General features: G+C 45.8%; 1 protein-coding gene across 1 annotated transcript in view; it reads left to right on the forward strand.

Annotated features, from left to right (window-relative positions):
* Positions 1-1,637: 1,637 nt before the first annotated feature.
* Positions 1,638-16,085, forward strand: part of AGAP2 (ArfGAP with GTPase domain, ankyrin repeat and PH domain 2) — a 119,740-nt gene continuing 105,292 nt past the window's right edge. The window contains exon 1 of the mRNA XM_080994388.1: positions 1,638-2,157. Within this exon, the coding sequence (XP_080850514.1) occupies positions 1,998-2,157 (160 nt within the window). The 5' untranslated portion in view covers positions 1,638-1,997. The remainder of the gene's footprint in view (positions 2,158-16,085) is intronic.

Raw genomic sequence — 16,085 nt, forward strand, 5'->3', positions numbered from 1 at the left:
TCCATATTTGTGTAGGGTTTACTCCTTAGTCTTTTCTTCTCCCAAAGATATTCTGCAAAGCAGTGGAGGTTTAGGATCAGAGTTGTCCTTCTAGATGGGCTACCTTCCTAGGCTGAAGAGCCCCATCTGCCCCTGACTTCTTTCTACGGCATGTGCAGAAACAATCTTCTTGACCCTGGGACCCACTGTTGGTCTTGTCTGCTCATTTGAAGCCTGTCTTCGCATGCAGGGGAAGTCCCTAACTTACCAAGCATTTGAGACCCAGTTGGTTACACTCCCCTGGTTTAGCCGGCTAGTTGAAGCCATTCCTTGGGTGTGGCTGCTGTCTCATGCTGACAGCTTCTAGGAGCCACAGGTGAGAGTTGAGTGCAGGGTGGGGACCAAAGGTGGACAAACTACCCCAGAAGGAACACAATGTGTCCCTCACCAGAGGTACTACCCTGTCCCTAACACCCCAGTATGATTACAATCCTGGTCAAAATAGGCACACCCTAATTTCATTTGCTTCTTGAAATTTTGCTGGGGTTTATACAAATCTATGGTGCAACCACATTTGGAATACAGTTCTGGTCACCCCCCCCCCACCTCAAAAAAGGCTCCTGTAGAGTTGGGTGAATAAGAGGTGACATGATAGAAGTTTATAGAATTATGCAGCACATAGAGAAAGTGGACAGAGATTAGTTTTTTCTCTCTCTCTCATAACATTAGAACTCTTGGAAGAGTCAGGAACTTGCTTCCAAGAGGAGGCAGTGATGGCCACCAACTTGGATGGCTTTAAAAGAGGATTTGATGCATTCATGGTGGAGAGGGCTCTCAGTTAGTACTAGCAGTGATGGCTGTGCTCTGCCTCCACAGCCAGAGGCCATCGGCTAAAGGTAAAGGGACCCCTGATCATTAGGTCCAGTCGTTGCCAACTCTGGGGTTGCGGCGCTCATCTCCCTTTATTGGCCGAGGGAGCCGGCGTACAGCTTCCGGGTCATGTGGCCAGCATGACTAAGCCGCTTCTGGCGAACCAGAGCAGCGCACGGAAATGCCGTTTACCTTCCCGCCGGAGTGGTACCTATTTATCTACTTGCACTTTGACGTGCTTTCGAACTGCTAGGTTGGCAGGAGCAGGGACCGAGCAACGGGAGCTCAGCCCATCACGGGGATTCGAACCACCGACTGTCCTAGGCTCTGTGGTTTAACCCACAGCACCACCTTTTTTTGCTACTGACTACCAATTTCAAGAAAACACAGGAGGGAAGAGGGCTCTTGTGCTTGGTTGGCCAGTATGAGAGCAGGATGCTGGACTAGGTGGCCTTTGGCAAGGCTCTTTTCATGGTCTTACGTTGGCGAGGTCACCTGTTAAAGCCCCAAGTCTGCCTTTCATCTCCTGGTGCTGGTTTCTCCTTGCTAGGATGATAGCATACACTTATGAAAAATGATGCGTCAATGTTGGATGGGTGTGTCTGCAGACATGGACGGCGATGACAAACTGCATGCCTGTTGGCCTCTTGAATGACTTCACATGGCTCTTTGTTTATCTAGGTGCAGCTGCCAGAAAGAAAAAACAAAACAAAAAAGCATTGCCATAATTACACCTTTTGGAAAGCCAGAGCTCCAAACACCTGCCAATCCTGTCCCGCCTGCTTTGGGTGCACCCAGTTCTGCCTGAGATCCTTGGAGGATGTTTCACACAGCCGGGGCTGAGAAGTAGCTGCGTTGTATTTTGGTTGTGCTACGCCCTTGCCTGGTGTCAGAATCAGATAGAGATGGGGGGACCGAAAGCAGTGGCTCTGAAATGTGACGCTCTGCTCAGGAAGTGCAACTGACAGAGGGAGAGAGAGAGAGAGAGAAACAGGCCAATGTCTGAGAGAGGTTGGTGCTTTATCTGCGCATGAGGCATATGTAAGTTTTCTGGCAAGAGAAGACACTGAGCTGGGAGCTGTACCATGGGCTGAGATCCTCTGCCTGCCCCGTCAAGAGGTTTTGTGTTGTTGTTTTTTACGCCCATCATGAATGTGCAAAGGCAGTTGACATCTGCAGCCATCCGGACGGAGGCACAGAGATATGAGGGCGTTAAAGTGCAGCTCAACAAACTTTTCCGGCTGGTGGAGCTGGTCGGGGACCCACATCTGAAGAGCAGCATCAAGACTTCCCTGAGCATCGTGCGAGGTATGGGGCTGGGCCTTTCAAAGGGAGCGATGGAGGGACTGTCTGGGCAGGCTAGAAGCATTTTTCTCTCAGACCACTCATTTAAAAACACTTTCTGTTGGAGTGAACTCTTCTCCCCCTCCCTCCGCACTTCTCCTGGGGCCCATTAATGGGTCAATCTTTTAAATTGCTTTAACTCTCTCAATTTGCATATACCACAAAGCCTCAAAGTCTCTGAAAGTCTTGAAGGAAGGGAGTGGTAACCCAAAAGAGTCAAACTGACTCTTGAAATGAAAAGGCTCTAAAATATCCAGATAGAAATGTCTTGTAGGTAAAGTTGCCAAGTGCTGTTGTTTACTGCCTCCTGCTCCTCTGCCTTTAAGAGCAGCATACATGACCAACATCAGCAGGTGACAGTGCTTATCTATTCATGACACAAAGCTTCACCAAGCTGATGCTAAAGGCACAAGAGCTGGCCAGGTTGTTACCTGGTTACCTTGCCAGGTGTACCTTTCCATCATCACAAACTAGTCTGGGTTAGGGGGGCAAGCTTCTAATCTGACTGAACTTTTAGTTCAGGATCGTGGCATCATTTTCAGCCTGAGAATTAGCTTCCCTGATGGGCCATCTTCTGGGGGAATTCCAGCTGCACAATAGCCGGACGTTTCTGTGCCCATAGACACATCTATTCAAGAAGCATCCTCACAGCTCAAGAAGACAATCTGGCAAGGCACAGAGATGGGCTGGTGAAGGGGGTGGCCTGCGGATATAGGGGTGGGGGGTTGCCTTTGGGGATTGTCAAAGGCTGTACAGCAAGGCTTGGAAGGTCACTTTCAGACCACAGACTGGAAATTCCCTAACCCCACTTGAGTTGACTAATCATACGGGTGAATTTAATACATATTTATAATGAGGCCTCTTCCTAGAATGTCTGCTTCTTCTTTTTCACAGTGGCTTCCATCACAAAAAAAATGGGGAGGGGGCACACGAGAGGTACAATATATCCAAAAGCTAAGCATGAGCACTATTAAACCTCACTGAAATCAATAGGGCTCAAGCATGCGAAACGTCATCAGGATCATGCTGCAAATCTGCACCCGTATGAAAAGCATGCAGGCAGTATTGTACCTAATTGATGAGTAACAAGTACATCTACTCAATGGATCAGCAACCTGCCAATGAGTGCCACAGCACTGGGCTAACTGTTAAGCACAGGTGTTTAATTTGTTAATGCATTTGAAAGCGTCAATTTAAAGGAAATTAGTCTGCTCGTGTTTAAATTTTTGACTGCCTTGCGCTGGTCACTTTTCCAGCTTTGTTACACCAGTGCTGCTGTGATGCTACATTTGCACAGCAGCAGCCTGACAAATGTTTAGGATAAGACTGGAGCAGAAATTATATACGTAATGGCCACCTGCAGTCAGGGGCCTCCATCAGCTATTAGGATTATATGCTCACAAGGGACTAGGTTTGCTATGGCTACGGCTCCAAAGTGCTTCAATTGGGGGGCTTTTCTACTAAAATAAAACAAGACAACTGAACAACAATTAATAAACCATGCTTAAAATATATAAAAGCATTATTTTTTAAAGAAGTGTGTTTTAAGCATAGTTTATTAACTCTTGTCCAGAGGAAGTCCTTTTTGGGCCAAAATGCGCTGGGCATTAATAAAAAGCCTCACTCCCTTCAGCATCTTTTGAGAATGGTTCCCTTTTTTTCTTTTTGTTGTTTCCGAATTTCATTTAGTAGGGTCAGTCTGCTTTATGGTTCCTGTTGTTTCGTCAGTGTGGCTTGCTATAGCTGTCAGTCTTCAGCGTTCGACTGAAGGATATTTAGAAGCTAAGAGAGCTGAGTGAGGAATGGACACGGCCGTCCTACCCATAGGCACTAGGGGCGCAGGGCACCCGGGTGCCGGGCTCTCAGGGGCGCCAGGACAAGAGTCCAGGACCCGAGAGTTGAGTCCGGGGAAGAGCCTGCCCGCCCGTTGGTTGGAGTGCCACAGCTGGCTCTTCTGCTGCCGCGAGTTCGGGGGCAACTGAGCCAGCGAGACGCTGAAGCGGCCAGGCGGATCTTTGCACCCCGGCACCGCATATGCTTAAGACAGCCCTGAAATGGATGTGTTCCGTCTCTAGCGCATGTGTGTGTCAATGCACACACACATGAATGTGTAAGACTCCGTTGCAAACACTGGCATTTTGCATTTTGCGCTGAGGTGTTGTCTGCATGGTTGATATGACAATATTATTTTATTTATTAAAACGTTTTTATAGTGCCTTTCACACCAGGTCTTGCAAGGTATATAATAACTTTAAAAAATGTCTAACTTAATATATAAAAAAATGCATTAGGAACATAGGAAACTGCCTTATGCTGAATCAGCCTATTGGTCTATCTAACCTGGCATTGTTTGCCCTGACTGGCAGCAGCTGTCCAGGATTTTCAGGCAAGGGACTCTCCCAGCTGTACTCGGAGATGCTAGTGAATGAATCGGGGGCTTTCTGCTGGGGCTCTTCCCTTTACAATACAAGTGAAATGCCGATAATAAACCTTAGCAATAAGATTGTAAGGCAGTGTTTTGCTTTTCCAGCATATCTATATCAAATCACCTTCTTGGCTTTAAATGGAATGGAGGAAAAGTGGCAGCCCAGTCGTAGGGTGTACTGCAGGGGCGGGCAGATGTTGGGCTTGCCAGACCTACATTTTTAAAATTAGAATTCCAAGATGAACTCAAGAGAGGCAGGTGCAAACAACGTAGAGCAGGTGTGGGCAGACTTTGGCCCTCCCTTGCTGAGCTACATCTCCCAGCAGCCTCAGCAAGCCCGTGCTTGATGTTATAACTAAAAGAACAGGGTGCCTCGGAGCACATTCTGAGCCTGGAAAGGTATTTTCAGTGCCACAGCTGAACAGAGCTCGCCATCTTTTCTCAAGAAGTGAAGCTGCCCCGAGCTACATCAGCAAGCATGGAAGTTCCCACCTGGCCAGCTTTCTTTAACTCGGCAGCCTGATTTGTCGCTTGTCGATCTACTGCAAACCATGCAGAAATCTACCAGTAGACTCCATCTACCTTCGGCTCAAGCCCCTTCAACAGCATTGCAAAAGTTCTACAGAAAACCCCACAAATTCCATATTTAGCTTCCCACATAAACATCCGATTCCCAGGCATGTTTTTGCAGCAACTTAGAGGCAGGTAAGATTATCACACACGTGACAATAAGCAGGCAATATTCCATACTGGAAAGGCAAGGTTGTACGAAGCCACAGTTTCCCCCAGTGCTGATAATGTATCTGAGCTACATGTATTGGAAGAAACTGCTTCATGCAGTCTAAGCTTTCTGGATAGTAGATCTCATGCAAGGAGGTATGTGGTTATGCATGTAGGTTTTGCAATTTCCTGCACATTTTCTCCTGACTGCGGAAATTCAAAGCAGAAACACACAGAGTCACATTCAGAAGGCTGGGTAGGAGAATGTGATGAAGATTTTTTTTTTTAGCCTCCTCCCATTTACTGATATCCTGTCTTTACACCCATGTGAACCATGTAGTTTCAGGCAAGGGACTGACACCTTATGGGGAAAGTTGTCTCTTGACCATTTGCCATGCTGACTGGGGCTGATGGAGCACAAAAGTATCTGGGGGAATTAGGTTACCCATCTCTGTTCTAGGCACTGTGGTTGGGAGGGAGAGAAAGAGAAAGAGACACAGGGGATGTGAATGAACAGCAGTAATCAAATTTGCTGAAACGATATTTTGATGAGAGGTTTAGTGCCTTGCACACAAAAAGCAGGTAGGCGGCTGGCCCAAAACTAGTTGCCGCTGTTACCAGCACTGTTACCACTGTGAGAATAGGATGCTAGACAGGATGGACCATTGGCCTGATCCAGTAGGCTCTTAGGTTCTTATGAACTACATGAACTGAGGTCCTGCAAGAAACTCTACTTTGGTCTAGCAGCTCACCTCTTGCCAAACTTCTTTAGACTATATGGACTATATGGAATTGGCGGAAATGACTGGGAGAATCCGAGACCAGGGAGAATAGTCGATGGAGGAAGACTGGAAAAAGATTATTTACAGAAATATTGTAAAATTAATGAATGCTAGAATGTTGTTGGATAGAAACTAAGTGGTCTTTAGCTGAAAGGTTACAAGGGAATATGAAAAAAGGGTTTATTATGTAATATGTAAAAATCTAAAATTACAATATTTTTATGACTAATGATTAGGATACATAAAGAGGGGAGGGATTTGCTGAACGAAATAACTGAACTGGAATACAAAAAAGGAAAGTGTGAGGAGGTCCTGGAAATAAGCAAATGAAGGTCAAGTATTGGAAGGAATGAATTGTTTTTAAATATTTTTACTTTGTGTTTTTTCTTTTTTTGTGTGTTTTGTAAAATCTTGAAAATCTTAATAAATATCTTATAAAAAAAACAAGCAAACTTCTTTAGTTTCTTTGATGAGCTGAGAACATTGTTTAGGGAGAAGAAACGAAGGGAGGGAGGCGCATGTGTGATAGCTCATGAGGGGAAATGGAAGGGGATAGGTGGTGAAATTCCAAGATGGAAGTGATGCTGGGTAGTTTATCTCACAAGATGTAACAGTAGCCAGAATGGCAATTGTAATTCCAAACGGCCATTGTATTTCTGCACTTGGTATTTATAGGGTTTCAGCAATAAAGCATGCCAGATTCAGATGGGAGGAGGGAGCAAGATTCTTAGCAAGGTTTGCTTTATGCTACCTGCAGAAATTAAACTTCTAACAAAGCACTGTATCTGAAGAGCCTTTGTTGCGCCTTGTCTTTCTTTAATCCCTCATAGTAATACCCAGGTTCAACAATTGTCCCCTATTTTTGAAGCAAAGGGATGGTGGTGGCTTTGGCATCTGCATCTGCATCTTTATCGTGGTTACAATAATAGTCACTTTGTGTAGCAGTGGTGATCTGGTCATATACATAAAGGTAAAGGTAAAGGTACCCCTGCCCATACGGGCCAGTCTTGACAGACTCTAGGGTTGTGCGCTCATCTCACTCTATAGGCCGGGAGCCAGCGCTGTCCGAAGACACTTCTGGGTCACGTGGCCAGCGTGACAAGCTGCATCTGGCAAGCCAGCGCAGCACACGGAAACGCCGTTTACCTTCCCGCTAGTAAGCGGTCCGTATTTATCTACTTGCACCCGGGGGTGCTTTCGAACTGCTAGGTTGGCAGGCGCTGGGACCGAGCGACGGGAGCGCACCCCGCCGCGGGGATTCGAACCGCCAACCTTTCGATCGGCAAGCCCTAGGTGCTGAGGCTTTTACCCACAGTCTTTTACCCGCTTTTACCCGCGTCCCTGGTCATATACATAAATGCTCCCAAACAGGCTCTATTCTGCTCTGGTGCATCATTCTTGGGCCCTTGGTGGATCAATATTTGTGTTTAAGAATCTGCAATGTGATAAAGATATATTATTTTGCTTATTATTTTTTTAAAAATCCAGGGCACCATCTTGTATTGAAGCACATTACAACGAAATTAATAAACAGCTGTAATAGACAAGAAGCTGTAAAAATAATGAAACACAGGTCTGCAATTGGGGTGTGTGTGTGTGTGTGTGTGTGTGTGTGTGTGTGTGTAATATTGATGCCCCAAATGCCTTCTGAATGAAAACAGTATTTCCTTGCTGTTGGAAGACTAGCAGTGAGGGGATAGAATGTACTTACCACACCCCAACATTGCGGAGGGAGCTCCAAAACTTTGGTGCCACTGTAAAGGAGGCCCTGTACTATATAGAATCCTTCCTCTCCAAAGTGTAAAAGTTGTCCCTGATTCCCCCTTAAGTGTGTGTAGCAGGGTGTCTCATGTGAATTATGGAGCGTCCATAGACAACTCTGTGCCCCTTTAATATACACACAAGGAAATACCGGCTTAGCAGCAGTTCCTAAAAGTGACGTTCTGAGTAAACTGAGCTGACTCACACAAGGGAAGTTCACCATGTGGGTATCTCAGAAACAGGGAAAGTCTCTGCTGGGCCTTCTGGGCCTGTTCACGTGCAAGCAACATTTATGTGAATGGGTAACCTTGTGAGCCAGGATGGTGTAGTGGTTAGATTCCAACCACAGAGTGTCTTTAAGGGTGTTGGACAAGGACAGAGGAGACTTGGTTTCACATGCTCTCTCAGCCATGAAGCCAGAGATGGAGGAAAAATGGACTCAGAATAAATAAGCCCTATGGAATTCAGTGGGGCTTACCCCTAGGCAAGTGGGTTTAGGATGGCCACCTTAACGTAATAAATAAATCAAACAGCACATGTAGATTGGCAGTACAGTCATACCTTGGGTTACAGACGCTTCAGGTTGCGTTTTTTTGGGTTGTGGACCGCCGAAACCCGGAAGTACCAGAACGGGTTACTTCCGGGTTTCGTGCCGCTGCGGGTTGCGGACTCTGCGGGTTGCAAGTGTGCGCCCTGCACGGATCGTGTTCGCAACCTGAGCGTCCACTGTAAAATGCAGCTGCCTCAGGAATCAGCCTGTCTGGGCTGGGTGGCAGCCCCAGTGTGTTGACTTGTGCTTTGTTTTGTAAGGTCTGGTCTTAAGAGCACAGCATAGGGTGGCCATTCATCCAGATTTTCCCAGACATGTCCTCTTTTTCAAAGGTAAAATCACCATTCAGGGCGGATTTTTAAATTTTTCCAAAATGCCCTGGGTTTTATTTTTTATTGTTTGTACACCATTCATACCAGGGCCGCTCTCGGCCTCGTGGTGGTGAGGCCTTGTGTTATTTCTGGTGGTCGCCAGGCCTGGTTCGGCCTTTCCGGGGCTGCTCAGCCTCGCATCGCCTGGAGACGCAGCGTCTCGTGAGCAGGAGGCCGAAGACAGCAAAGGTAATGCCCACCTAGAAAGGTGTCCTCTTTTTTGCTCTTCGGAATATGGCAACCCTAGCATAAAGCTCAGCCTCTGCTGGCAAGGGGCATAATGTATGTCTACTTGTTAATTCATTAATTGTAGAAAATGATTTCGTTTCCTCAACACACATGTGCAACATCCCACCACGGAGTGTTTTGGGGTGCTTCCTGTACCAGCAGAGATAGAATCATAGAATCATAGAGTTGGAAGAGACCACAAGGGCCATCGAGTCCAACCCCCTGCCAAGCAGGAAGCACCATCAGAGCACTCCTGACATATGGTTGTCAAGCCTCTGCTTAAAGACCTTCAAAGAAGGAGACTCCACCACACTCCTTGGCAGCAAATTCCACCGTCGAACAGCTCTTACTGTCAGGAAGTTCTTCCTAATGTTTAGGTGGAATCTTCTTTCTTGTAGTTTGGATCCATTGCTCCGTGTCCGCTTCTCTGGAGCAGCAGAAAACAACCTTTCTCCCTCCTCTATGTGACATCCTTTTATATATTTGAACATGGCTATCATATCACCCCTTAACCTCCTCTTCTCCAGGCTATGTGAAAAATCTGTCAGGGCGAGGGGGAATTTGATGGGAGGACAAATAATTTAGATAGAGATAGGAGAAGGTGGATGATTTCAAACCCATGATAAGCAAACCCATTATAATTCAGCCTTGTAATTTCCTCCTGATCGCAAGGCCTGCGGGTGACTTGCCTCATGAGGGCAGCACTAGGCTGTGAGGGAACAGGGAAGGCGTGAATCAGCCCAAGGCCTAAGCAGACTTATTGCACAGCAGCCGTTGTCTAAAAGGACAAGGGAGAATTAAAAGGTGTTTAATGCACACATTAGCAGTTTAAAACTCAGCAAGGCCATTCCCCCTGCACCCGTGTGTTTCAAGTCATATTTGCATACACACCAGAAAGGGGGCAGAAATGTCTTCACCTAATGCACATTTCCTGTCTGGTCCTCCTCCCACATCTGTAACACCCCTGAACTCCTTTTCACAAAGCTGTTATCTGAGCATGCGCAGCAGCTGTCTCAAACATACACACCTGAGCTTATATTGCAAAGGGAATGTGGATTGCACATTTTCAAATCGGGTGGAAGCTGGTTTGAGGGGCAATGCCTCAAACAGCAGCGTTTCTCAAGAAGTTGCAGGATTGATAGGGATGATGGCTCGCATCATTGTGCACAGCTTCAAACACCAGTGGTAAGACAGCACGGGAGCCAGAGCAAACTGTAATGTGTGCACAGCCTTGGAAAACTGTTGGTGGGGACTGCTTTCATGCTGACAGGCCTAGGAAAGCAAAGGCTAGACTTTTCAACGGCCTCTGGACTCACACACACTTTCTGATGTTGCTGCCAACATCATGTGCAAGTTGAGAATTGCACCCAGCAGATGCTACAACAGCGCAGGCTCCCCAGCCCTGGTATGAAACTTCTGGGATAGCTCAGTTGGTACAGCAGGAGACTCTTAATCTCAGGGTTGTGAGTTTGAGCCTCACTTTGGGCAAAAGAGTCCTGCATTGTAAGGGGTTGGAATGGATGACCCTCAGGGTCCCTTCTAACTCTACAGTTCTATGATTCTATGAGGCGCCATCCAACCGTCTTAGAGACTCCACATTTCGGTAGGGTTTACTCCTCAGCCTTTTCTTCTCCCAAATATGTCCTTCAAGGCAAGAGGTATGGATTGTTCCTTGGGATTTTCTCCCGAAGCTTTTCTCAAGAGTGAGTATGGCCGCAAGGCAGTGGGCGTTTAAGATCAGCGCTCATTTCCCCTAGATGGACTACCTTCCCAGGATGACGAGCCCCTTCTGCTCTCTTTGACAATACTTGAGATGAAGAAATCATACCATCCACTTGGTTTCAGTAGGGGGTCCTCAGAACGGAACGGGGGAGGCAAAAGCAGGATACCCTAGTGTGCGTGCCCATCCCTTGCAATGTTTGTGCGCACTAGAGCCTGAAACAGCAAGTGAAAAGCGCTTGCCTCTCTTGTCACTTCCCATCTTGGTGGGGACTCGGAGACATCGGCTGATCCTCAGCAGCTTGAAATGGATCTATTGAGCAGTAGCAGCAGGCAGCTGGCTGCCTAAAAGGCACGCCCCTTCCTAAAGGGAGCAGCGGGGGGAACCCCCTTTCCTTGATATCCAGTCCGTTGGGGTTAGCTTCACAATGGGGATGAACAGCCCTGACAGCAGAGAGCTCCCTCCTGCTGTTGGCAGCAGCAAGGCGCTCTTCTATGTTCTCCCCAGGCAAGTGTATAGTATAGTTTCTCCCAGCAGATGGATGCTAATATACCCAGAGACACGTGGCAACGTAAATCCATAGATGGGAAGACCACCTTAGATCTGCAGAACTGGTGCTTTTGCTAGTGCTACACAAGGTCTGTTCTGTACTTGTATGGAACCGATCTTTCAGTGTGGCGACACCCTGGAACTCCCTGCTTATTGATATGAGGCAGACACCTTCACAGTATATTGTTTCTGGCACCCTGGGCTCTCTTGGGAGGAAGCGTGGGATAGTAATTTCATAAAGAAATGCATGTTTTTGTTTAGGCAATCCTACTGTAATATGTACAACTGACCTGCATTTTAATAGGTAATTTTTTTCTTCTTTTTGAACATGTAAATTTTTAACTACTGGTTTTATTCGTATTTGAATTGTTATTTTTTAATGTCAACTTGTTTTTAATTTCTGACTTTTATAGATAATTGTAACGTGTGTTTTATGTAAAGTGTTCAGACGTTTTGACAATGAAGTGGTATGCAGATTTTACTGAGTAAGATAAATATTCACAAAATATTTGCCACTGTGTGATGGCCTGTTGCGTAGTATATGGAAGATGGAAATGGATCCTATGCAAAAAGAAAAAACGTGAATGAGCGCAGGTATCTAGTAAACAAAGAATATATTTTTAAAGGAACCTGGAAATCATATTCAGAAACATTTTCAAAGATTTAACTTAGACCACATTCATACCATCTATTTGATGCCCTATGATGCCATGGCTTTCCCCCCAAAATTATGGGAGCTGCAGTTTGGTGCAGGTGGTAAGGTAAAGGGACCCCGGACCGTTAGGTCCAGTCAAGAACAACTCTGGGGTTGCGTCACTCATCTCGTTTTACTGGCCGAGGGAGCCAATGTACAGCTTCCAGGTCATGTGGTCAGCATGACTAAGCCGCTTCTGGTGAACCAGAGCAGCGCACGGAAACGCCGTTTACCTTCCCGCCAGAGCGGTGCCTATTTATCTACTTGCACTTCGTGCTTTTGAACTGCTAGGTTGGCAGGAGCTGGGACCGAGCAACAGGAGCTCACCCTGTCGTGGGGATTCGAACCGCCGACCTTCTGATCAGCAAGTCCTAGGCTCTGTGGTTTAGACACATATTCCCCTCGGGGAGCTACAATTCTCAGAGTTCTCTGGGAAGAGGGATTGATTGTTAAACTACTCTGAAAATTGTAGCTCTTTGAGGGAAAAGGGTCTCGTGACAGCACCCAGCGCACGACAATTTAAAGTGGTATGATGTGAATGTGACCTTAAAAAAAATCATACCCTCCAATATTTCGCCGATGAAAATAGGGATGTCTTATTCGTTGTTGTTGTTGTTGTTGTTGTTGTATTTCTATCCTGCCCATCTGACTGGGCTGTGATAGCCACTCTGGGCAGCTTCCAACATATATAAAAACATAGTAAAACATAAAAACTTCCCCATACAGATATCTTCAGATATCTTCTAAAGGTTGTATAGTTACTTATAACCTTGGCTCGGGGATTGCTTAACTCCATACCCTCCAATGAAAATAGGAACGTCCTACCATACCCTCCAACTTTTCTCTGATGAAAATAGGGATGTCGTAAGGAAAAGCAGAACATTCCCGGATCAAATCAGAAACTGGGACAGCTCCTGTAAATCCGGGATTGTCCCTGAAAATAGGGACACTTGGAAGGTCTGAAATATTAAAACTGCTCCATTGTATTAATTCAAGAAAACAGTTGCATTGCTCGTGGCTCATCTGGTCATTATTAACACGGCTGAATTTGGCTTTGGCTAGCAGCTACTCATAGAGTTGCATATACAAGAACTGGTCTACCCCTGAGTTAGCTTGCTGTGTTGGTATGAACGTGCTTTGCTGAGAGCACACAAGTATAGGCTGGAAGTCAGCAGGGATTTTCTGCGTAGGTGAAAGCACCCGTGAAAACCACTGGCTTCTTTCTGGGTTCTGCAAGTAGGGTTGCCAGCTGACCAGAAGGAAAACTGGAATGGCCTGCTGTTGTGTCTTTAATAGCTCTGGATATACAGGATTAGCAAGTGATAATATTTATTTACTTCCATGCCTGTGCAAAGCTTCCCCTGCTGATTCCTGCCTGAGCTACAGAGGTTCAAAAAGTGGGCAACCCTATCTGCCAGATAGGCAGATTATAGGCTATGCTGGAGTTGATATGAGACCTACAATGACTCCCCTAACATGTGTGTGTATGTTTGTTTTTTGTTTTTTACATCCCTACTGCAGAAATGTGAATTTGACATTTTTCCAGTACTTTTCAGTCTTGGAGGTTGGAGAGGCTGCATGTAGATTCTTACATTATTTCTAAAAAACAATTCTATACCTGCTGTTCAATTCAGTATTTGAACGCCGTTAGTTTGATGTTGAGCATGTGCAGTTGTAATGTGTTTAATATGAAATTCATTGGTGCTATAACGTTTTCTAGGCTGGTGACAGTCACAAGATGCAAAGCCTATCATTTGTTTGATTTAGCTATTTTTAATGTAGACGTTCGTGCACTACAGTAAAACGAGTTCTGCTTTTTATTTTATTTTAAGCCCACCTCAAACTGTACAGGAACTTTTACTTTGTTAATTATACTAATGGAACTTGATATTTGACTTTGCTTAAAAGCAACTGATGCAGTCTTTTAAAAAAGACAAGGGTTGTGCAAATATGTGTACACTGTTAAATCAAAATTCAGAAGTGTTAATTGGAATATTTCAACTTTATTTGATTCAAGAAGGGATATTGGCCCTCCTGTCAGAGCTGCCCTTTCTGTGCGCGAGAGAGAGAGTGTGTGTGTGTGGAGGGAACACAATATCCATTTCCATTCGTGTGTTTTTTAAAAGAATAATACTGAGATCTTGCACAAATGTTATTTTTCCAGACTAAGGTTCGCACAAGAGTGATAAAGAAGCCTTGTACAAAGTGCCTCTATTAAAAACCGAAACAAAATAAAGCCTCGTGCATGTGCCACAATTGATTGCCCAGTTAGTCTGCCAAATGCACGGTGTGGAGATTTGGAGCTACAGCTCCTCCTACCTAACCTGGTGGTTGTTGTAATTCAGATGTGCCTTTGCCATGCAACAGTTGGTGGAAATGGACACAATTATATTGTGTGGACCGCCAGAAACAAAATGGCTTAGGTGAGGAGCAGATGGAGGCAGGGCTGTGGCATTAGAAATATATTTGATCACCCCCTGCCCCTTGGAAATGCCACCCCCTGTCTATATTACAGCCTCATAGCCACAGCTGGCTATTTGCCTATAGCAGGGATGTAGAACTTGTGACTCTCCAGATGTTGAACTACAATTCCCATCATCCCAGAGTATTGGGCCATGCTGGCTGAGGCTGCTGGGAGTTGCAGCCAGAATTCAAGAACACTGAGAGGGCCACAAATTCCTCAGCGGCAGAGCTGCCATTTGACATTGTTCTTAAGACAGAGGTCCTGTGCTTTCAACAGCTGCTGAACCAGAAGTCTGTTGTGATGCAGCGATGGAGAAAGCTTCCCTTGTTGAACTTCTTCTGCCAGTTATGTAGCCATTACAGACTCAAAGCCGCAGCTGGATATGTTGATATTGCAGATTTCCTGTGGTCCGTATGATAGGCAGTTAAATGTTCTGATGGTGTGCTGTGCATTATCAGACGTAATTCAGGTCCAGAACCCAAGTAAAACCTGCTCAGATGCCTAACTCCTTGTCCTGTCCTTTATCTGAAGTGGCAGGTTGTAGTTTGGAAAACATGGACCAGAAATGTGGATCTGGACTCTAGTTTGCCGATAGTTCCTGTTTCTGCAGAAATCTGCTCGAGGGACAATTTCTAGAAGACCCTAGCAAAGGCAGCTGGAAATCCAGTGACGAGCTCTGACACCCAAGACTCTATTGCACTACAGCTTGATATTAAAGTGGATGTTGTGCACAGCTAGCACAACACAGCTAGCTAAGGGGAAAGGTAGGGTTGCTAACTGACTAGGACCATTCCAGCCTGACATGCCTTTGACATTGACTTGAAATTGGTTTTTCACAGCATGGATATCAGCACTATCGCCTGCTAGGATCTGCACATCACATTGCTGTTAAAGGCAATAGCTATAGGGATGCACATTCTGGTGTGGGGAACAAACCTCACTTCACATATGCACTTGTAGAGGCTGATCTGGTGGTGAAGGATCAGGAAGGAGATATTGGAGTACTTGTGGTGGACAGCTCGATGAAAATGTCGACCCGGTGTGCGGCAGCTGTGAGAAAGGTGAATTCCATGTTATCGATCATTAGGAAAGGGATTGAAAACAACAAGAACCACCTGCCAATATCATAGTGCCAATGTACAAATTTATGGTGAGACAACACTTGGAATACTCTGTACAGTTTTGGCTGTTGTATCTTGCTGTTGTATACACCTGGCTTGTTGTATACACCTGGCTGTTGTATACACCTGGCTTGAGAGCAGTACATGTGAAAAGGATCTAGGAGTCTTGGTTGACCACAAACTTGACATGAGCCAACAGTGTGACGCAGCAGCTAAAAAAGCCAATGCAATTCTGGGCTGCATCAATAGGAGTATAGCATCTAGATCAAGGGAAGTAATAGTGCCACTGTATTCTGCTCTGGTCAGACCTCACCTGGAGTACTGTGTCCAGTTCTGGGCACCACAGTTCAAGAAGGACACTGACAAACTGGAACATGTCCAGACGAGGGCAAGCAAAATGGTCAAAGGCCTGGAAACGATGCCTTATGAGGAATGGCTAAGGGAGCTGGGCATGTTTAGCCTGGAGAAGAGGAGGTTAAGGGGTGATATGATAGCCATGTTCAAATA

The sequence above is a fragment of the Podarcis pityusensis genome, assembly GCF_964106645.2.
Source record: "Podarcis pityusensis genome assembly, chromosome: 2".
Taxonomy (NCBI): Eukaryota; Metazoa; Chordata; class Lepidosauria; order Squamata; family Lacertidae; genus Podarcis; species Podarcis pityusensis.